The sequence below is a fragment of the Rana temporaria genome, chromosome 12, assembly GCF_905171775.1.
Source record: "Rana temporaria chromosome 12, aRanTem1.1, whole genome shotgun sequence".
NCBI lineage: Eukaryota > Metazoa > Chordata > Amphibia > Anura > Ranidae > Rana > Rana temporaria.
Window position 1 is genome coordinate 136,846,164 of NC_053500.1, and position 22,736 is coordinate 136,868,899.

The 22,736-nt window shown below is 46.6% G+C and overlaps 1 protein-coding gene across 2 annotated transcripts in view; it reads left to right on the forward strand.

The window, feature by feature from the left end:
- Nucleotides 1-22,736, forward strand: part of GAS7 (growth arrest specific 7) — a 180,679-nt gene that overhangs the window by 145,405 nt on the left and 12,538 nt on the right. For both annotated transcript variants that reach the window (XM_040330877.1, XM_040330878.1), the window contains 5 exons: nt 6,138-6,227; nt 9,676-9,791; nt 10,527-10,601; nt 19,213-19,291; nt 20,983-21,111. In XM_040330877.1, coding sequence (XP_040186811.1) covers nt 6,138-6,227; nt 9,676-9,791; nt 10,527-10,601; nt 19,213-19,291; nt 20,983-21,111 — 489 coding nt within the window. The remainder of the gene's footprint in view (nt 1-6,137; nt 6,228-9,675; nt 9,792-10,526; nt 10,602-19,212; nt 19,292-20,982; nt 21,112-22,736) is intronic.

Here is a 22,736-nt window from a genome sequence, read left to right on the forward strand (position 1 = left end):
GGCGCATTTGTCATGGGTTGGGCAACCCCATGAAATGATTCGGTTACCCATTGCATGTTGTGCTTGCTGTACCATTCATTATTATTGGCACTCCAAAGGCAGCAAGCAAATCTGCGTTTTTATGAGCGCAAAAAAACGCTTAACAAATGTGTCAAAACGCGTAAAAGCTCAACACCCAAGAAGCTACATGAGCTACTTTTGTGTGTTTGTCCTGGGCACCCTAGAGCCCCATTCACATTTGGGGTATTTGCGTGTTTGAAAAACACGTGTCGTGCTTGCGGTGCCATCCACTGTTAATGGCACCCAAAGCGCAGCAAGAAAATGCGCACTTTTATGAGCGCAAAAAAAAAACGCTTGACAATTGTGGCAAAAATGTCTAAAGCTTAACGCCCAAAAAGCTACATGAGATACGTTGGCACATTTTGTCATGGGTAGGGCAGCCCATTAAAATGAATAGGCTGTCCCATACACGTTGCGAGAAAATGCGCACAAAATACACATGTTGCGCTTGTCATCCATACGCCCCATACGCAGAAAGCAGATGCACTTTTTATGACTGCAAAAAGAAACACTTAAAAAAATTGGCTAAACGCGTAAAGCTCACCGCCCAAAAAGCTACATGAGCTACTTTGGCGTATTTGTCATGGGTACCCTAGGGCCCCATTCACACCTGGGGGTTTTGTGAAAATGCGTAAAAGCATTTGCAGTGCCATTCGTTGTTAATGGTAATAGCCATTTATTGGTAATGGCACCCCGAACACAGCAAGAGGATGCTCCTTTTTATGAGCGCAACAAAAGCTTGGCATATGCGTCAAAAGGCGCAAAGCTCAACATTTATTAAGCTACATGAGCTACTTTGGCGCGTTGCTTATGGGTAGGGCAGCCAATCAGTGGCGGCTGGTGCTAAAAATTTTTTGAGGGGTGCAAACAAACTAAAAAAAACAAAAACATCAATTGCAGCCACTGTGCCCATCAAACGCAGCTACTGTGCCCATCAATTGCCACCACTGTGCCCATCAATTGTTGCCACTGTGCCCATCAAACGCAGCTACTGTGCCATAAAACGCAGCTTCTGTGCCCATCAAACGCAGCTACTGTGCCCATCAATTGCTGCCAGTGTGCCCATCAATTGCTGCCAGTGTGCCCATCAAATGCTGCATGAGATACTTTGGCGCTTTGCTCACGGGTAGGGCAGCCAATCTGTGCTGACTGGTGCTCAAACTTTTTTGGGGGACGCAAACAAACTGAAAAAAAAAAAAACATCAATTGCAGCCTCGCTGTGCCATCAAGCCCAGCTACTGTGCCCATCAATTGTTGCCACTGTGCCCATCAAACGCAGCCACTGTGCCCATCAAACGCAGCCACTGTGCCAATCAAATGCAGCCACTGTGCCCATCAAACGCAGCCACTGTGCCATCAAATGTTGTAATTGTGCCATCAAACGCAGCCACTGTGCCCATCAATTGCCGCCACTGTGCCTATCAAACGCAGCCACTGTGCCATCAAATGTTGTAACTGTGCCATCAAACGCAGCCACTGTGCCCATCAATTGCTGCCAGTGTGCCCATCAATTGCTGCCAGTGTACCCATCAAATGCTGCCAGTGTGCCCATCAATTGCCACTACTGTGCCCCATCAAATGCTGCCAGTGTTCCCATCAATTGCCGCTGCAATGCATGAATCTATCATATCTATATGAGTCTATATCTAATGGTAATAGAGCGGTGCCAGGATAGAGGGGGCGGCGCCCATGCTCCCCTTATGGACGCACCGCCACTGCAGCCAATTGAAATGAATGGGTTGGGCCTTTACCATGCGCACAAAATATGCATGTTGTGCTTGTTATCCATTGTTATTGGCATCCGAAACGCAGCAAGCAGACACGCGTTTTTATGAGCGCAAAGAACACTTAATCAAAACACGCAAAGCTCAACGCCCATAAAGCTACATGAGCTACTTAGGCGCATTTGTCATGGGTTGGGCAGCCCGTTGAAAGGATTGCCCCATGCACGTTGCATGAAAACATGCAGAAAAAAACACGCACTAAATGATGCGATCACGAAACGCGAGGCGTGAATGGGGCTTAAGTCTGAATATTCTTTCGTTCGTTTTTATTTCTCCCGCCGCCTTCAGTTTTTTTGTCTTTTTCACAATTTTTTATTCCGCAAAAGCTTGAGAAATATCCGGCGGCGAAACAGGCGAAGAACGGCAAAAATGGAATCCATGGTGGAATAATTTATATTTAAGTTACAGTCTGGACTTCCCCCTTAACCTGTCCCCGGTGTCCCTTGTCTGGCAGTGACGTCACGGCGCTCCTTGCCTCTAGTCAGCGCAATCTGCACCACCATCAGCTCTGTACAGCGGTTGATGAATTGTGTTTGCTTATCCCGGCTGAACCCGGGCGACACTTGAAGCGTCCGCGCACAATGCGAGTTGTCAGGGGTTGTCATTACTGACTCATCCTGCACTTTTTTTTCCAGGAGATGCCGTAGCTTCGTCGCCCCGGAGCAGCCTGCGAACGCAAAAAACTCAACAGACTGCCAATAGCTGGCCGATGTGTTCACGTGTCATTCATGGCTTGACGGGCCACCGGGCTTGAGTTTAACCCTTTCCGCGCCGGCATCGTTTCCTGACATCGGAAGGCTACCATGTCTATGGTCAGGTTACTAGGGGAAAAAAAACGTACCCATAGAAGAACCACCAGACCAAACGATTTATTAGCATTTCACCAGCCCATCCGGCTGATTCTTCACCAACCCAACCGGCTAACTTTTCACCAGCCCACCCAGGTGACTCTTCACCAGTTCAACCGGCTGACACTTCACCAACCCAACTGGCTGACTTCACCAGCCCACCCAGGTGACTCTTCACCAGCCCACCCGGCTGACACTTCACCAACCCAACTGGCTGACTTCACCAGCCCACCCAGGTGACTCTTCACCAGGCCACCCAGCTGACACTTCACCAACCCAACCGGCTGACTTTTCACCAGCCCACCCGGCTGACACTTCACCAGCCCACCCGACTGACTCTTCACCAGCCCACCCGGCTGACACTTCACCAACCCAACCGGCTGACTTCACCAGCCCACCCAGCTGACTCTTCACCAGCCCATCCCACTGACTCTTCACCAGCCCACCCGGCTGATTCTTCACCAGGCCACCCAGCTTACTCTTCACCAGCCCATCCCACTGATTCTTCACCAGCCCACTCGGCTGACTCTTCACCAGCCCATCCCACTGACTCTTCACCAGCCCACCCGGCTGATTCTTCACCAGGCCACCCAGCTTACTCTTCACCAGCCCATCCCACTGATTCTTCACCAGCCCACTCGGCTGACTCTCCACCAGCCCACCCAGCTGACACTTCACGAATACACTCGGCTGACTGTTTATCAACCCAACCGGCTGACTCTTCACCAGCCCACCCGGCTGACACGTCACCAGCCCAACCGGCTGACTTCACCAGCCCACCCAGCTGACTCTTCACCAGCCCACCCGGCTGACACGTCACCAATCCACCCGGCTGACACGTCACCAGCCCACCCAGCTGACACTTTACCAACCCAACCGGCTGACTTTTCACCAGCCCACCCTGGTGACTCTTCACCAGCCCACCAGGCTGACACTTCACCAACCCAAACGGCTGACTTTTCACCAGCCCACCCATGTGACTCTTCACCAGTTCACCTGGGTGACTCTTCACCGGCCCATCCCACTGACTCTTCACCAGCCCACCCGGCTGATTCTTCACCAGCCCACTCGGCTGATTCTTCACCAGCCCACCCAGCTGACTCTCCACCAGCCCACCCAGCTGACACTTCACCAGCCCACCCAGCTGACACTTCACCAATACACCCGGCTGACTGTTCACCAGCCCCCCCAGGCTGACACCTCACCAGCTCACCCGGCTGACTCTTCACCAGCCCACCTGACTGACTCTTCACCAGTTTTAACTGATTATTCCTATCAAGAGAGAGCGATCAGAAAATAAGTTGATCATTTATCTAAGCGTGTAAGGCCACCATTCGATTCGCAGACAACAATGTATTGTACAGTTGAGTAGAAATGTATTGGATTGTATAGGTTTGTCCTCATACATGGTGAAGTTAACCCCTTTAAGCTGGCGCCTCTCGAATCTTTAAGTGGTTTCTGATACTGGGAAGCAGGGTGGGGTTTATGATCATGTGACCGATGTGATTGGCTGGAACGGCGGTCACATGATCGTAAAGCTCCCGTTAGCCACCGGTACGGTATGCAAATAAGGCCCAACCACCGAGAGGCCGCATATTTGCATACTGTCAGCGTGAAGGGGTTAAATGAGATACTTCAGCGATTGTACGTTCAGATTGTTGTGTGTATGGGCACCCTTAGGTGGGATTTCCAATGAAATCATAGATTAGCCATAATAATTATAGAATTACATATAATGTTTATTGTTGGCAAAAGGAGGTTGACAGTGACAATGCTGCAGTTAACAATAACAAACCTCTAGCTAGAAATGTAGGTGGACGGTGCTCCCCTAGCTCGACGCGTTCCGTAATGAGCAGTTCACTCCGTGGATTACTTTCTGTCGGCTACTTCGGCTTCGCAACCCGGCGATTCACATCATCCCGAGGAAAAGACCTTCAACCGGCTCTTCCCAGTTTCCCTGGAAACCGTCAACGTCTGCGCTCAATCAAGGGGTGACAGCGTTGAAAATAGTCAATTATTACAGGGGACCTTTACAAAGGGTTTTTTTTTACGAGGTGGGCGGGAGTCTGTCATTCAAAAAAAAGATTCAAACGTAGAAATTCCGTGTGGAGCCAAACAAAATCCCAATTAACCCTCCGCGTCCGAACGCCAGCGATGGAAGGCGAGCTGTGTGATATAGATGTGTGTGTATATTCATGTATAAATACAGTGCTGTGAAAAAGTATTTGCCCCCTTCCTATTTTTTCTTTTTTTTTTTTGCATATTTGTTACACTTAACTGATTCAGATCATCAAACTCATTTTTATATCACACACAGAGAAATTACAAAATGCAGTTTTTAAATGAAGATTTAATTTTAAAAAAAAGGAAAAAAGCTGTCCAAACCTACCCGCCAGACAAGTGCATTGGCAAAAAAAAATATTATTTTTATTTATTTTTTCATTTTACGGGTCGTTCATTATGATCGTGAATTAGAAAATAAAAAAAGAAAATCCAAACATTTTAAAGAATAGCTAACTAACTAATAATAACGAAGTATTAAATTATAGGTATTGGAATTTCCTTTCAAATTTAGCTGTTGGTGAATGTAACGCATACGAACTTATCCCAAGTTACGAATTATCCGAAATAACGGTGGCCCTGGACAATGGCTAAACAAAGATGGCGTTGTGTTTCTGGAGAGAAAAACTGAAAGGGGCATTGTCGGGGGGGGGGGGGTAATAAATACCTGAAAGGGTTACAATGCTACCCAGCATACCCAGCATGCTGCACTGATGAAAAATATACTCGATGACCGGTCCTCTTTAATCTTATGGGGCCCTTTAATAAAAAGAAGAAAAAAAAGATATAAAAAAAAGGGGGGGGTTGCCATCTGGGGACCACTGGGACCTTTAATAAGAACAAAAAAAAATATATATCATTTTTTTTTATATATAAAAAAAGGGGGGGGTGTTGCCATCCGGGGCCCTGGGGACCTCTGGGCCCTTTAATAAAAATAAAAAAAATATATAAAAAAAATAATAATAAAGAAAAAAAAAGGGTTACAATGCTACCCAGCATACCCAGCATGCTGCACTGATGAAAAATATACTCGATGACCGGTCCTCTTTAATCTTATGGGGCCCTTTAATAAAAATAATTAAAAAAAGAGGGAGGGGTTGCCATCTGGGGACCACTGGGACCTTTAATAAGAACAAAAAAATATATATATCATTTTTTTTTTATAAAAAAAAAGGGGGGTTGCCATCCGGGGGCCCTGGGGACCTCTGGGCCTTTTAATAAAAACAAAAAAAAATAAAAAAAATATATATATATATATAAAAAAAAGGGGGGGTTGCCATCTGGGGCCTGGGGGACTGGGTACTGCCTGTACCCCCCTGTTGGTGGCCCTGTGTATATGTGTAGCCGGGAGGTGACAATTGAAGGATGTTTTTCTCATTGGCAGATAAACTGTGTGACGTTCCCGCACCCGGACACCATGCCGGAACAGCAGCTGTTAAAACCCGGAGAGTGGAGCTACTGCGATTACTTCTGGGTAAGTGAACTTCTAATGTATTAATGGAATTAGAGTTTTCACAGATGAGCGGAGCCGGAGCTCTATAGACGGAGCTATCAACCGAATTATTCTGTTATCAGTCAATGCCGGGCAGGTGGGCCAGAAAATGTCAAGTTGTCATTTATTATCTGGAATCAATTAAAATGTGATACAAGAAAGGTCAGTGGCTGATGGGGCCGTATTAATGAGACGGGTAAAAAGGGGGCCCCAGGAACACCAATAATCACTAATCCAGGGAGAATCAATTGTTTACAAACTATGAGATCTGTAGAACGAAGGATCTTGCAATCGTACAGTGGAAATACTCCTCTTCCTAAAATGATCACAAACATTTGATTGAAATGCATAAAAAAAATGGCCTAGAGCACGGGGTTCTCAACATTTGTGAGACCAGGGCCCGGTAAATTCTTCCAAAACCTTCCATGTGGGCCACAGCCTGGTGGTTGGGAACCACTGGCCTAGAGAACCCCAGGATCAGAATAATGTGTAATCGTTACTCCAATAGAGTGATAGCCTCTAAATTTCTAACATAGTCTGGAGTCTACACTATACAGAAAATGTTTCAGGTGAATATATATGAAATAGCCTAGAGTGGTGGTTCTCCGTCTTTTTGAGACCAGGGCCTGGTAAATTCTTCCAAAACCTTCCATGCCCCAACAGTAAAGAATGAAATGTATACTCCCACATTCAAAGTATGGGAATGCAAAATATATATTGAAAGGCTGGAAGACTCTGGGTGGGGTTGGGTGTCACAGGGGAGGGGGTTGTGGAGGAGGTTAAGGGTGCACTTTGAGAGATTGGGGAGAACTGTGGGACACTGCTGGAGGTTAAGGACACTGTTGAGGAATGAATGGGGTATTTGCAGCATGCTAGGGGGCACTATGGGAGATCGGGTGGCACTCTAGGATGATGGGAGGGAACTGTGAATATTGAGGACTTTGAGGGGTCCTGGGGGCACTGTGGGCCACTATGGGAGGTTGCAGACTTGATAGCTCTGTAGGGGATGAGGGAGCTGGAGGGAGCTGGGGAACACTGTGGGAGATTGTGAGGATTGAGGGCTTTTAGGGGTTCTGGAGGGTACTGTGGGCCACTATGGGAGGTTGCAGACTTCATGGCTCTGTAGGGTACAGGGTTTCTGGCGGAGGCTGGGGAGCACTGTGGGAGATTGAGGGCTTTCAGGGGGCCTGGAGGCCACTATGGGAGGTTGCAGACTTGATGGCCCTGTAGGATGTGAGATTTCTGGAGGGTGCTGGGGAGCACTGTGGGAGGTTGTGAAGGTTGAGGGCTTTTAGGAGGTCTGGAAGGTACTGTGGGCTACTTTCGTGGCTCTGTAGGGTATAGGGTTTCTGGAGGAGGCTATGGAGCACTGTGGGAGGTTGTGAAGGTTGAGAGCTTTTAGGAGGTCTGGAGGGTACTGTGGGTTACTTTGGGAGCTTGCAAACTTCATGGCTCTGTAGGGTATAGGGTTTCTGGCGGAGGCTGGGGAGCACTGTGGGAGATTGAGGGCTTTCAGGGGGCCTGGAGGCCACAATGGGAGGTTGCAGCCTTGATGGCCCTGTAGGATGTGAGATTTCTGGAGGGGGCTGGGGAGCACTGTGGGAGGTTGTGAAGGTTGAGGGCTTTTACGAGGTCTGGAAGGTACTACGGGCTACTTTCATGGCTCTGTAGGGTATAGGGTTTCTGGAGGAGGCTGGGGGGCACTGTGGGAGATTGAGGGCTTTCAGGGGGCCTGGAGGCCACTATGGGAGGTTGCAGACTTGATGGCCCTGTAGGATATGAGATTTTCTGAAGTGGACTGGGGAGAACTGGTCGAGGTTGGAAAGGTTGTAGAGATTGAGTACTTTCAAGGGGCCTGAAGGGCAATGGGGGCCTTTATGGGAGGTTGCAGACTTGATGGCTCTGTGGGGGATGACATTTCATGTGGGGGCTGGGGAAGAATGTGGGAGGTTGGGCACTGTGGCACACGGTTGAGATGTGCAGTATCTGCAACAGGCTAGTGGGCACTGGGGGGGGGGGGGGACTGTGGAGGTTAGGGGGTTTCAGGGTGGCCACTGACCTAGAAAACCCCCGCCATCAGAATAATGTATAATTGTTACTCCAATTGAAATAATAGCCTCCAAATTCCTAATATAGTCACGATTCTACAATATACAGAAATATTTCAGAAAATAGCTTAGAGCAGTGGTTCCCAATTTTTTTTGGAGACCAAGGCCTTCTTCCAAAACCTTCCATGCCCCGACAGTAAAGAATAAAGTTTATACTCACACAATAAAAGTATGGCAATACAACTTATGCTGGAAGGCTTAGGGTGATCTGGGTATTACCATAGGGGAGGGTAGGAGGATGGAGGCTGTAGAGCTGGGGAGGGGACTCTGCAGCAGACATGGTGACCCCATACGGGATGACGTTTCTGGAGGGGGCTAAAGAGCACTGTGGGACACTGTTGGGGGCTGGAGGCTCTGCAGCAGACTTGGTGACCCCATACGGGATGACGTTTCTGGAGGGGGCTAAGAAGCACTGTGGGACACTGTTGGGGGCTGGAGGCTCTGCAGCAGACTTGGTGACCCCTTACGGGATGACGTTTCTGGAGGGGGCTAAGAAGCACTGTGGGACACTGTTGGGGGCTGGAGGCTCTGCAGCAGACTTGGTGACCCCATACGGGATGACGTTTCTGGAGGGGGCTAAGAAGCACTGTGGGTCACTGTTGGGGGCTGGAGGCTCTGCAGCAGGATGGAGGGGGGGGGGTTACTTTGAGTGCTCTTAGGGGGCCCAGGGGCACTGTGGGCAAGTATGGAAGGCTGGGAGGCACTGTGGGAGGTTTAGGGACCTGCAGTTTGCTGGAAATTAAGGAGAAGGGAGGTAGCGTGTTGGCAATGGGCCACGGCCCAGTAGTTGGGAACGACTGGGCTAGAGAACCTCTGAATGAAAATAATGTCTATTTATTACAATAATTGAGTATTGCCCTCCAAATTCCTCATATAGTCTGCAGTCTGCAATATATACTGTCCTTAACATCAAAAAAAGGGAAAATACCTACATAGAAGACCACAATGGACCGTTACTCCATAGGGTGTATTTATGAAAACATTTGCATAGCTATTCGTCCAGCTGGTACATTCGTTCTGTGTAAATAGGGGGAAATTGAATGTTCTCCTTCTATTTCCTGTACAACTCGAATGTTATTTATTCATTAAAAACATAAAGTAAAACCTACCTTTTGGTAGCAAGAGTCAGACTCTCTCACAGTTCGATTACAGAACAGGAGCTCCCACAGCCAGCCTGATCTTTGCTTCTAGCTGGTGTGCAGCTCAGCAGATTGAGGACTTTTTGTGTGTGTTTTGTTTCCTGTGAATGGTCCCACCAGTGATTCTATTTTATGTATTGATCACAGTGGGTACAATATGTGTTTGACGCATTTCTTCTGCAGGCAGACAAGAAGGATCCGCAGGGGAACACGACGGTCACCGGGTTCGAGGAACTCCTGCAGAAGCAGCTGAAGGGGAAGCAGATGCAGAAGGATATGGCTGAATTTATCCGAGAACGGTAATCAGAATTCTGCCGCCATCTGCAGAACATGAATGGTGTGATTGTGACAGGATCCACTGGATTGGAGGGGGGAGGGGATCTGCTAGCATATTTCACATGATTATCAAAGAGACTTTATGGCCAGTGTCAGACAAGTACATATGTGCATGCAATAAGCACCTCTGAGGCGGGTCTTATTTCAGTGAATGGCCATGAACATTTAGGCCCTGATTCACAAAGCACTTACGCCGACGTATAACACGTTACGCCGACGTACGTGCAAATGTGTGCCGGCGTACGTGTGCGACAGACCCACGAACCAACATGCGTCTCAAAACACGTGTGACCGTGTGTATGCAAGACAAGTTTGAGCCAACATCCGTCAAAAAAAATCCACGGTTTTGTTGTCGGAATGTCCGATCGTGTGTACGCGGCATAAAACATGGGCAAAACACACAGCAGATTTTATCAGCACAGGAGCGCTAGGATTTCAAGGGCGCCTCTGCTTATATCTGCTTATTTTTGCTGAGGACTTGGCTGCATTCATATTAGGAACAGATGGGTGTGACATTTTTCTGTTTAGGACTGTTGTGCGCACCCATTGCGGTACCTCAACTCTCAGCCAATCATAATGCACGACCGGCCCGTTCCACCTGCCATCGTGCACATGCCATCACATACACAGATAATCATTAAAGGCTTTTGGTTGTTTCCATTACTTAAATGCCTTCTTTTAATTTCTTCTTCCCACAGGATAAAGATAGAGGAAGAATATGCAAAGAACTTGGCCAAACTTTCCCAGAACTCGCTGGCATTCCAAGAGGAGGGGTGGGTAATTATAAGTTAATATTTAATTATAGACACTGGATGTACTACACAAGTTCAAAAACTTCAACAAAGTGCACAAGGACTATGCAGTACATACTGTCCTTCTGCGTCAGTGCCGCTTCCCCTCACACTTGCCAGCAATTCCCGGCTGTCGAAATGACAGCCAGGAGTTGCTGGGTAAATATGGAAGCTGTAATAACTGCTGCTGTCAAAAAATGGAAGATCTGACACAGAGAGAGATAAAGTAACACTGTAAACATTGTTCAGACAAAAGATGGTAACATTGTTACTTTTGTATCTACTCAGTTTCATTCATCTGCAGATTAAGGGGATGAACTTCAGTCTGCATATGATGTCAGTTAAAACAACCAAAAAAAATGCAATAAAGTTTATTCCTGTTTATCCCTTTACTAAAGGGGTTGTAAAGCTTTGTGTTTTTTCACCTTAATGCATCCTGTGCCATCAATTGTCACCACTGTGCCATGCCATCAAACGCAGTCGCTGTGCCATGCCAAAAGCAGTCACTGTGCCATGCCATCAAACGCAGTCACTGTGCCATGCAATCAAACGCAGTCACTGTGCCATGCCATCAAACACAGCCACTGTGCCATCAATTGTCACCACTGTGCCAATTGTCACCACTGTGCCCTTTAATTGTCGCCACTGTGCCCATTGTCACTACTGTGCCCATTGATGCCACTGTGCCCATTGTCACTACTGTGCCCATTGTTGCCACTGTGCATGTCACTGTGCCCTTTAATTGTTGCCACTGTGCCCATTGTCACTACTGTGCCCATTGATGCCTCTGTGCCCTGTAAAAGGCACTTACCTTAATCCTTCAACGTCCCTCGATGTCTTCTCCCACCTTGGTGACGCTTCAGCCAATCAGGTTACCGATAACCAGAATCGGCGAACCTGATTGGCTGAGACGGCCGTCAGTCTTATCCAAGGAACGCACCCCCCCGTACGTTCCGAGGATAAGACATTCGGGAGCCGAGGGCTGTACTCGGAAAGCCTATCAGAGCCGTTGGCTCTGATAGGCACTTCCGCACAGCCAACCAGCTGCCGTTATTCAGGTGGTCGGCGCTCAATTTCCGGCCACCTGAATAGACCAGCGGCGGTGCGGAGCCAGAGGGGGCGGCGCTCCAGCGCCCTCTATGGACGGACCGCCGCTGGTCATTACCGTGCTGTTCTCTGTTCTCCTGGCTGGAGGGAAGCTGTACCTGAGGACATGCAGTGCAAGGATTTCTGTGCTTCTGCTTCATCCATTCTGTGGATCTGTGTTCCTCCACCTCGATCATTACTCCTCCATTCATCAGATCATCACCACTCATTGGGGTGGAAGAGGGGGCAGCTCTGCCACAAGGATGCAAAGCCCTGCTTCTTTACCAAGATGGCCGCCTTCACACAGAGACACGGTGCAGCACAATAAATGGGGTCAGCTGAAAGGCGACCCCCCCCCCCCCCCCCATCAATACTGGCGCTTAGTCCTTCGTCCTCTTCGTGCCTTTTTTTGGGCACAGCTTCCACACCACAGGTCCTCTTTATAATAAATTGCAGCTTACACCTGGACTGTCTTTGCTGCCATCGTTCAGCGTCAGGGGCGTACCGAGTATATGACCTTTGGGATGACAGATGGTAATGAAGGTAATTATGTCACTCGGTTTATGGCCTTGCGGTCAGAAAATATAATGTGGGAAGATCAATAGGAATATAATGGGCTTTCCGAAGACGCGGCGATATATACGTCCGGGCTGACGGCTCGCTATTTTCCTCTTAAAGGGTCAAAAGCTGGAGCAGGGCAATCAATGAAGAATTAATTATAGGTGAAGGCTAAGTGCATCAGAGCAAGTCAACAAGACAACAAGGCTATTAATAAAAAATTATATATATTTAGAAGTATTTACGGCGTGTAAAATAAGTATTGAACACGTCACCATTTTTCTAGGCAAGTCTATTGGTAAAGGTGCTACTGACTTGAAATGTTCACCACGTGTCAGTAACAACCCATCCAATCCATACATACAAACAGTGGCGGCTGGTGCTCCAATTTTTTTTTGGGGGGGGGGGGGGGCGCAAACAAACAAAAAAAAAATTGCAACCTCACGGTGCCCATCAATTGCCGCCACTGTGCCCATCAATTGCCGCCATAAAATTGTTGCCACTGTGCCATCAAATTGTCGCCACCGTGCCATGCCATCAAACGCAGCCACTGTGCCATGCCATCAAACGCAGCCACTGTGCCATGCCATCAAACGCAGCCACGGTGCCCATCAATTGTTGCCACTGTGCCATGCCATCAAACGCAGCCACTGTGCCATCAATTATCGCCACTATGCCATGCCATCAATTGTTGCCACTGTGCCATGCCATTGTCGCCACTGTGCCCATCAATTGTCGCCACTGTGCCATGCCAAACGCAGTCACTGTGCCATGCCATTGTCGCCACTGTGCCCATCAATTGTCGCCACTGTGCCATGCTATTGTCGCCACTGTGCCCATCAATTGTCGCCACTGTGCTATGCCAAACGCAGCCACTGTGCCATCAATTGTCGCCACTGTGTTGCAACTGTGCCCATTAATTGTCGCCACTGTGCCATGCCAAATGCAGCCACTGTGCCATCAATTGTCGCCACTATGCCATGCCAAATGCAGCCACTGTGCCATCAATTGTTGCCACTGTGCCATGGCAATCGCAGCCACTGTGCCATGCCATTGTCGCCACTGTGCCATGCAATTGTCGCCACTTTGCCCATCAATTGTCGCCACTGTGCCCATCAATTGTCGCCACTGTGCCCATCAATTGTAGCCACTGTGCCATGCCATTGTCGCCACTGTGCCATGCCATTGTCGCCACTGTGCCATGCCATTGTAGCCACTGTGCCCATCAATTGTCGCCACGCCAAACGTAGGCACTTCCAAAGCCAACCAGCTGCCGTTATTCAGATGGCCGGCGCTCACCAGGGGGCCGGCCATCTGAATAGTGGGCGGCAGCAACAATACACAGATTCATGCAACGCATGAATCTATGTATTGTATTCAGTGGCGGTGCAGGAGAGGGAGGGGGGCAGCGCTCCGGTGCCCTCTATGGACGCACCTCCACTGCATACAAAGACACCAAAACAAATACGCTCAGAAATGAAGTTCTGTGTAATAAAATGGAATGACACCGGAAAAAAAAGTATTGAACCCGCCAACTGAAATGTTTTTAACCACTTTAGCCCCGGAGGATTTGGCTGCCCAATGACCGGGGCCACTTTTTGTGATTCGGCACTGCGTCGCTTTAACTGACAATTGCGCGGTCGTGCGACGCGGCTCCCAAACAAAATTGACGCCCTTTTTTCCCCACAAATAGATCTTTCTTTTGGGGGTATTTGATACATTATATATACACACAGCTCTATGTACATGGAGTTTGTATGTTGTCCCTGTACTTGGGTCAGTTTCCTCCTACACTCCAAAGGTGTGGTTAGCTTTTGTCCTAATGGGCCCAAGTATGTACGTACGTGAGATGGTGACCTTAAATTGTAAGCGCCTTGATGGCAGGGAATGTACAATATGTAAAGTGCTGCATAAATCGACAGCACTATATAAAACGCTGTACAGTAATGATAAATAACAGAAGAACTGAATTATATTGAACACCTATTGCTTGCTATAGTGTTCTATGTGGGATTCCTATAAACTTGAGCCTACAGTGCCACCGTGTGCTAGAATTATGTAACTGCAGGACATGAAATTCTGGCTGTACTGCATCACAATCTACATGGGATCTGCAGTGGAGAGTTCTATAAAGGCAGGAGAAGAAGATTTGCAGCAGCGCAGAGTATTTCAGGAGAGGAGAGTTATAGAGGAAGGAGCAGAGTCTTCCAGCAGCGCAGAGAATTTCAGGAGAGGAGAGTTATAGAGGAAGGAGCAGAGTCCTCCAGCAGAGTATTTCAGGAGAGGAGAGTTATAGAGGAAGGAGCAGAGTCCTCCAGCAGCGCAGAGAATTTCAGGAGAGGAGAGTTAGGTCCCATTCATGCCTGTGCAATGTGCACCAGCATGCGTTTTTGTGTGCAATAGTGAATAGGCAGCCCTACGTGCGACAAACGCACCAAAGTAGTTTCTGGACCTATTTTGGGAGCAGATCTTGGCGCGTTTGTTTACTGCATGCCAAAATGCGCTATCCTTGCCGTGTTTAACCACTTAAGACCCGGACCAAAATGCAGGTAATGCAGGTAAAGGACCAGGCCCCTTTTTGCGATTCGGCACTGCGTCGCTTTAACTGACAATTGCGCGGTCGTGCGACGTGGCTCCCAAACAAAATTGGCATCCTTTTTGCCCACAAATAGAGCTTTCTTTTGGTGGTATTTGATCACCTCTGTGTTTTTTTATTTTTTGCGCTATAAACAAAAATAGAGCGACAATTTAAAAAAAAAATGCAATTGTTTTTACTTGTTGCTATAATAAATATCCCCCAAAAACATATATAAAAAATATATTTTTTTCCTCAGTTTAGGCCGATACGTATTCTTCTACCTATTTTTGGTAAAAAAAAATCGCAATAAGCGTTTATCGATTGGTTTGCGCAAAATGTATAGCGTTTACAAAATATGGGATAGTTTTTTTGCTTTTTTTTTTTTTTACTACTAATGGCGGCGATCAGCGATTTTTCTCGTGACTGCGACATTATGGCGGACACATCCCTTGTAATAGGAATGGTTTGTGACAGGTCCTCTTTATGGAGATATGCGGGGTCAATAAGACCCCACATCTCTCCTCCAGGCTGGAAAGCATGAGATCGTAAAAAAAAAAAATTCACGGATCTCATGCTTTCAGCCGCGATTGCGGCTTTGTTTACATCCTGGTAACCGGGCATGACGTCATAACATCGCGCCCGGGCCTCCGACGATCATAGAGATGACCATCTGGTCACCAGTCATTTCTATGCCTCCCACCCGGCGCCGGCAGATCGTTTCTCCGGGTCTCCGATGGCACGGGAGAGCCCGGAGAAGCACCGGATGGCGGCGGGAGGGGTGGGGACTTCCCCTCCCGTCGCCTATAACAACGATCAAGCGGCGGAACTGCCGCTATGATCATTCTTATGGTGCGCAGGATCGCCGGCTGAAGAGATGGATATCTGAATGATGCCTGTAGCTGCACCCATCATTCAGATATCCCCACTGAAAGTCCAGGACGTCATATGACGTCCTTGGGCGGGAAGTGGTTAACTAACCGCTTCTAGACGCGAACGCGGTAAAACGCAGTGGGTAAAAAATGGGCATTTCTAAACGCCGGTTTTAGCCTTTAAAAACATGCGTTCAGCAGAGTTTGCGCCAGCGTCCCGTGTGCATGGGGCCCTTAGGCAGATGGAATCTTTTTTTTTTTTTTTGATGCGCAGACAGGTTGCGTTTTTCCTCTTCCCTGTACGTTGTGTTTTATTGCAGAATATAAAATGCGTTCTCTTCGGATTCGTCTTGTTAAATATTTTTCCGCAGTTTATATCCGGGGGGGGGGGGGGCAGATTTGTGGCGCGCTCCGTACAAGATGTAATGTATTGCAGTTTCCATATTAATCGTCTATAATTCAGCTAAATGAGATTTCCATCCAAATACTAAATAAAATATATTATTAATGCGGAAGATTAAGAGCTCAGACTCCTCGTGAATATTCAGCGAGCGATTGTGCGCCGACTCGCGCGCTCATAAAACAACTTCCCCCGACACCATCCATCCTGAAAAGTAAATGTCGGCGGCAGAAGGAATGCGTAAAGATTCAGAAGTGACGAGAAATGTTTTGCGCGTTTTTATTTCCTTTTTGACTTTGTTACATATTAGAGAACCGAATTGATGAATTAAATGCTCGGCGCTTATAATTAAAACTTCCCAGCTATTCATCACAAACACAATCGAATGTTTCCTTTTTTTGTTACAATAAACGCTAATCCTTCATAAAGGAATTGTATATATAAACAAAACAGTGAAACAAATATAATAAATCCGATCAATAAATAAACAAATGATACAATCCTGAATTCTGTGCTATTGGGCGTCTGATCCGTAAACAGAATAATTCTCTCCTTGTAATTGCAACCTCAAATCACCCCCCCTCTGCGCAATATTCAAAGGTGGCGGGGTTCACAGCAAGAGGTGTTATTGGCACCGTCTGTTGGATTTTGTTTATTTACTGTATTGATCAGATTTATTATATTTGTTGCATTGCTTTTCCTCTATTGTTTATTCTTTACTTTGCACATGTGAAAAGGATCAAAAAGATTGTTCATGTGGTTATTAGTTAAGCAGTGAATGCGGAGTTCCACCCATAAAAAAAAGAAAAAAAAATCATAAGTATGCAGCAAATAGTATAATAAAAGACATTTTCAATTTTTTTTTTTTTTTTTTTTTTTAACCACTTAAGCCCCTTTTTGCGATTCTGCACTGCGTAGCTTTAACTGACAATTGCGCGGTCATACGACGTGGCTCCCAAACAAAATTGGCGTCCTTTTTTCCCCACAAATAGAGCTTTCTTTTGGTGGTATTTGATCACCTCTGCGGTTTTTATTTTTTGCGCTGTAAACAAAAATAGAGCGACAATTTTGAGAAAAAAAAAATATATTTTTTACTTTTTGCTATAATAAATATCCCCAAAAAATATATATAAAAAAGTTTTTTTTTTCCATTTTTTTAGGCCGATACATATTCTTCTACATATTTTTGGTAAAAAAAAACAAAAAACGCAATAAGAGTTTATTGATTGATTTGCGCAAAAGTTATAGCGTTTACAAAATAGGGCAGGGGTGTCAAACTGGCGGCCCTCCAGCTGTTGCAAAACTACAAGTCCCATGAGGCATTGCAAGGCTAACAGTTACAAGCATGACTCCCACAGGCAGAGGCATGATGGGACTTGTAATTTTGGAACAGCTGGAGGGCCGCCAGTTTGACACCCCTGAAATAGGGGATAGTTTTATGGCATTTTTATTAATAATTATTTTTTACTAGTAATGGCGACGATCAGCGATTTTTTTTTTGTGACTGCGACATTATGGCGGACACATCGGACACTTTTGACACCTTTTTGGGACCAGTGTAATTTTCACAGCGAAAAGTGCTATAAAAATGCACTGATTACTGTGAAAATGACACTGGCAGTGAAGGTGTTAACCACTAGGGGGCGCTCAATGGGTTAAGTGTGCCCTGATTTGTGTTTCTTACTGTAGGGGGGGGCGTGGCTGGACGTGTGACGTCACTGATCGTCGTTCCCTATGACAGGGAAGAGACGATCAGTGACAAGCCACAGAGAAGAGCGGGGAAGGTTTGTTTACACTCACCTCTCCCCGTTCTTCAGCTCCTGTGACCCGATCGCGGGACACCGGCGGCGACCGGGTCCGCGGGTCCCGTGGTCACGGAGCTTCGGACCGGCGGCGCGCTCGCAACCCATGGCTGGGCACTTAGGGCCAGATTCAGGTAGATTTGCGGCGGCGTAACGTATTGTAGATAATAGAGTTGGAGGTAATAGTTGATAAAAAATGTTAGTTGATATGAGTGATGGGTATACTGATATAAAATAGATGATAGGTGGTTTAGGATATATGTAATTGTTGTTGATGGATTATATAAATTATTGGTGTCATAGATGAAATTTGTAGGTGGTAGATGATATAGGTAATAGAGTTGGAGGTAATAGTTGATAAAAAATGTTAGTTGATATGGGTGATGTGTATATTGATATAGAATAGATGATATTTGGTTTAGGATATATGTAATTGTTGTTGATGGATTATATAAATTATTGGTGTGATAGATGAAAGTTGTAGGTGGTAGATGATATAGGTAATAGAGTTGGAGGTAATAGTTGATAAAAAATGTTAGTTGATGTGGGTGATAGGTATACTGATATAGAATAGATGATAGGTGGTTTAGGATATATGTAATTGTTGTTGATGGATTATATGAATTATTGGTGTGATAGATGATAGTTGTAGGTGGTAGATGATATAGGCAATAGAGTTTGAGGTAATAGTTGATATGAGTGATAGGTATACTGATATAGAATAGATGATAGGTGGTTTAGGATATATGTAATAGTTGTTGATGGATTATATAAATTATTGGTGTGATAGATGAAAGTTGTAGGTGGTAGATGATATAGGTAATAGAGTTGGAGGTAATAGTTGATAAAAAATGTTAGTTGATGTGGGTGATAGGTATACTGATATAGAATAGATGATAGGTGGTTTAGGATATATGTAATTGTTGTTGATGGATTATATGAATTATTGGTGTGATAGATGATAGTTGTAGGTGGAAGATGATATAGGTAATAGAGTTTGAGGTAATAGTTGATAAAAAATGTTAGTTGATATGGGTGATAGGTATTGGTATAATAGGTAATAGATTTAGGTAATATAGGTGTAGGTGATATAGATCGTAGGTGTGATTGTTCACGACTCGAGAGTTCAAAGTCACAAGTACAAAGAAGTCACGTGACTTTGAAGCCGCACTGATGTGAACTGACCCCTTATGGATTTGTGTACAGCACTCCACCTTATGTTTATGCTGTTGATGATGTCATTTATACAGTCATGGATCTTTAAAAGGACAAATGCCATATGACATCTGTTTTTCGGCAGGACGCTGGGCGAGGCCTGGGCACAACTGAAGAAGAGTCTGGCGGATGAGGCTGAAGTCCATCTGAAATTCTCCTCCAAGGTAAATACTGGAACATCGTATTCCCGTCCTCATCTCACAGATTTCACTGATTTGTTACAGTGTTATTGTGACAATTACAATGTATATAATAAATGCTGCAGGGGGGGGCAGGAACAAAGTGTCATGTGACAGAAGAGTACACTTTCTCATTGATCATTTCCATAATCTCCAAAATCACTAATTTACCTAATCTGAAGGCCCGTACACTGTCAGGTGTGCGCACAATCACAGCCAATGTGCTCTGCGGGAGAAGAAGCATACGAGATCATGGATCTGACTTATACCAGATGAGTACCATGACCGTGGTTTGAGTGGTGGAATTTCAGCAAAATTACAGATTTTAGTTTTGCTAAAATTTTGGTAACATTTTCTTCCAATTTCCAATTATAAAAGCTCCGTGAAGTTTAAAATAGAAACCTCATCATAGTCCCCAGCTTGGCCCCTTTCTTTTTAGGGTGTTCTCTTTTATCCTGTTATATTGTCCATAATATGATGGAACTACAGTGAAACCGGGGGCACTTCACCCCACAGGAATTTTCGAGAGATACGAGATACCAGCTAATAAGTATAATGCCTCGTACACACAACCGGTTTTCCTGTCGGGAAAACTGCCCTGACAGCTTTTGGCCCGGGAAAACCGCCTGTGTGTATTCTCCATAGCAGTTCTCCCGACAGGAAAACCGCCGGGAAAAATGAGAACATGTTTTCTTTTTTTCCCGCCGGGATCAGTTTTTCTATGGGGAAAGCCTGCGGTGGAGCATACACACGGCCGGGTTTTTACCGACCAAAGCTCCTCATGCCAGTTTTCCTGCCAGGAAAAACAGCCGTGTGTAGGGGGGAAAAGCTACCGACCAGGTTCTCGTTTTTCCCGGCGAACTTTTTACCGCTGGGAAAACCGATCGTGTGTACAAAGCATATCTCTTCAGTAACCACCAAACACTGAACACCACTGAAAGGGGGTGGGGCAGCCCTGAAGCTTGGGGTCAAGTTGAGTTCTGGCTGGAGTGAAGTTGAGTTCTGCCTGGGTCTCCGGGGTGAGGTTGAGTTCTGCCTGGGTCTCCGGGGTGAAGTTGAGTTCTGCCTGGGGCTCTGGGATGAAGTTGAGTTCTGCCGGGGGGCTCTGGGGTGAAGTTGAGTTTTGCCTGGGGCTCCGGGGTGAAGTTGAGTTCTGCCTGGGGCTCCGGGTGAAGTTGAGTTCTGCCTGGGGCTCCGGGGTGAAGTTGAGTTCTGCCTGGGGCTCCGGGGTGAAGTTGAGTTCTGCCTGGGGCTCCGGGGTGAAGTTGAGTTCTGCCTGGGGCTCCGGGGTGAAGTTGAGTTCTGCTTGGGGCTCCGGGGTGAAGTTGAGTTCTGCCTGGGGCTCTGGGGTGAAGTTGAGTTCTGGCTGGAGCTCGGTTTGGGGGGATTTGGAAGGAAGGTTTTAAAGGGTTAAGGGCACCTGGAAGCATCAAGTGGTGGATGCCCCTATGGGCTCCAGTATATTTTAATATTTTTCCCTTTTTAAAAAATGTATATTTAAAGGAACCTGACAACACAGTGAGCTCCTCCTCATTTATGGGGCCCGTCAGAGTTCAATGGGAATCTCTCCCGTGTGGGGCTTTTGGCATTCCTGGTTGGAGCTCCTCCAGGAACGGTGATATCCTCATCCTTGTCTTCCGAACACGCAGTAGATGAGATCTCTCTCCTCCCTACAGTTACAGAGTGAAGTGGAAAAACCATTACTGAACTTCCGAGAAAACTTCAAGAAGGACATGAAGAAGTTCGACCATCACATCGCCGACTTACGGAAACAGCTGAGCAGCCGATACGCAGCCGTAGAGAAGGTGGGTAAGGGGCTCTGTGATTGGTCATTGTTATTGCCCTGATATCATGAATGCTTTGTTCATTGGGTATAATAAATGTTCTGTGATTGGTCTTTGCTGTTATCCAAGTGTAATGAAAGCTCTGGGATTGGTCGTTGCTGTTACCCGAGTATAATAAAGTGCTGTGATTGGTTATTTTTTTTACCCAGGTATAATGAATGTGCTATGATTGGTTGCTCCTATTACCCAGGTATTCCAAATTCTCTCTGATTGTTCGTTATTTTTACTGGTATAATAAATATGCTGTGATTGGTCATTCTTTTTACCTGGGTTTAATAAAAGCTCTGTGATTGGTCATTGCTGTTACCTGGGTAAAATAAAAAATCATGGGGGCTAGATTCAGCATTGATTTACGCCGGCGTATCTATAGATACGCCGCGTAAATTCAAAGCTGCGCCGGCGTACCTTCTTTCTGTATTCAGAAAGCAAGATACGCCGAAATTAGCCTAAGATCCGACTGGCGTTAGTCTCTTACGCCGTCGTATCTTAGGGTGCATATTTACGTTGGCCGCTAGGTGGCGCTTCCGTCGTTTTTGGCGTCGAATATGCAAATGACCTAGATACGCCGATTCACAAAACGTACGTGCGCCCGGTGGAATTTTTTTACGTCATTTGCGTAAGGCTTTTCCGGCGTAACGTTGCTCCTTCTTCTATGAGGCGTACGCAATGTTAAGTATGGACGTCGTTCCCGCGTCCAATTTTTTATTTTTTACGTTGTTTGCGTAAGTCGTTCGCGAATAGGGCTGGACGTAATTTACGTTCACGTCGAAAGCAATGATGTTTTGCGGCGGAATTTCGAGCATGCGCACTGGGATTCTTTCACGAACGGCGCATGCGCTGTTCGTAAAAAACGTAAAATGCGCGGGGTCAACAATAATTTAAATAAAACACGCCCACATCATCCCCATTTGAATTAGGCGGGCTTACGCCGGCCCAGATACGTTACGCCGCCGTAACTTAGGGCGCAAGTTCTTTCTGAATACGGAACGTGCGGCCTAATTTACGGCGGCGTAACGTATCGGAGATACGTTACGCCCGCACAAAAGTACGCTGGGCTACGTGAATCTAGCCCATGGTGTTTGGTCATTGGTGTAATCAGTGTGTTGTAATTGGTCATTGCTAATACCCTAGTGCAGTGGTCTCCAAACTGCGACCCGGGAGGGGGGGGGGCACATTCGGCCCTTTATCCGGTCCTTGGGGCATAATTCCTCCCTATGACACCAATGATGAGGCACTATTACTCCCACTGACACCAATGATGGCGGCACTATTCCTCCCTATGACACCAATGATGGCGGCACTATTCCTCCCAATGACACCAATGATGGCGGCACTATTCCTCCCACTGACACCAATGATGGGACACTATTTCTCCCACTGACACCAATGATGGGGCACTATTCCTCCCACTGACACCAATGATGGGACACTATTCCTCCCACTGACACCAATGATGGGGCACTATTCCTCCCAATGACACCAATGATGGGACACTTTTCCTCCCACTGACACCAATGATGGGGCACTATTCCTCCCAATGACACCAATGATGGGGCACTTTCTCCCCTAATGCCAAATATGGGGCA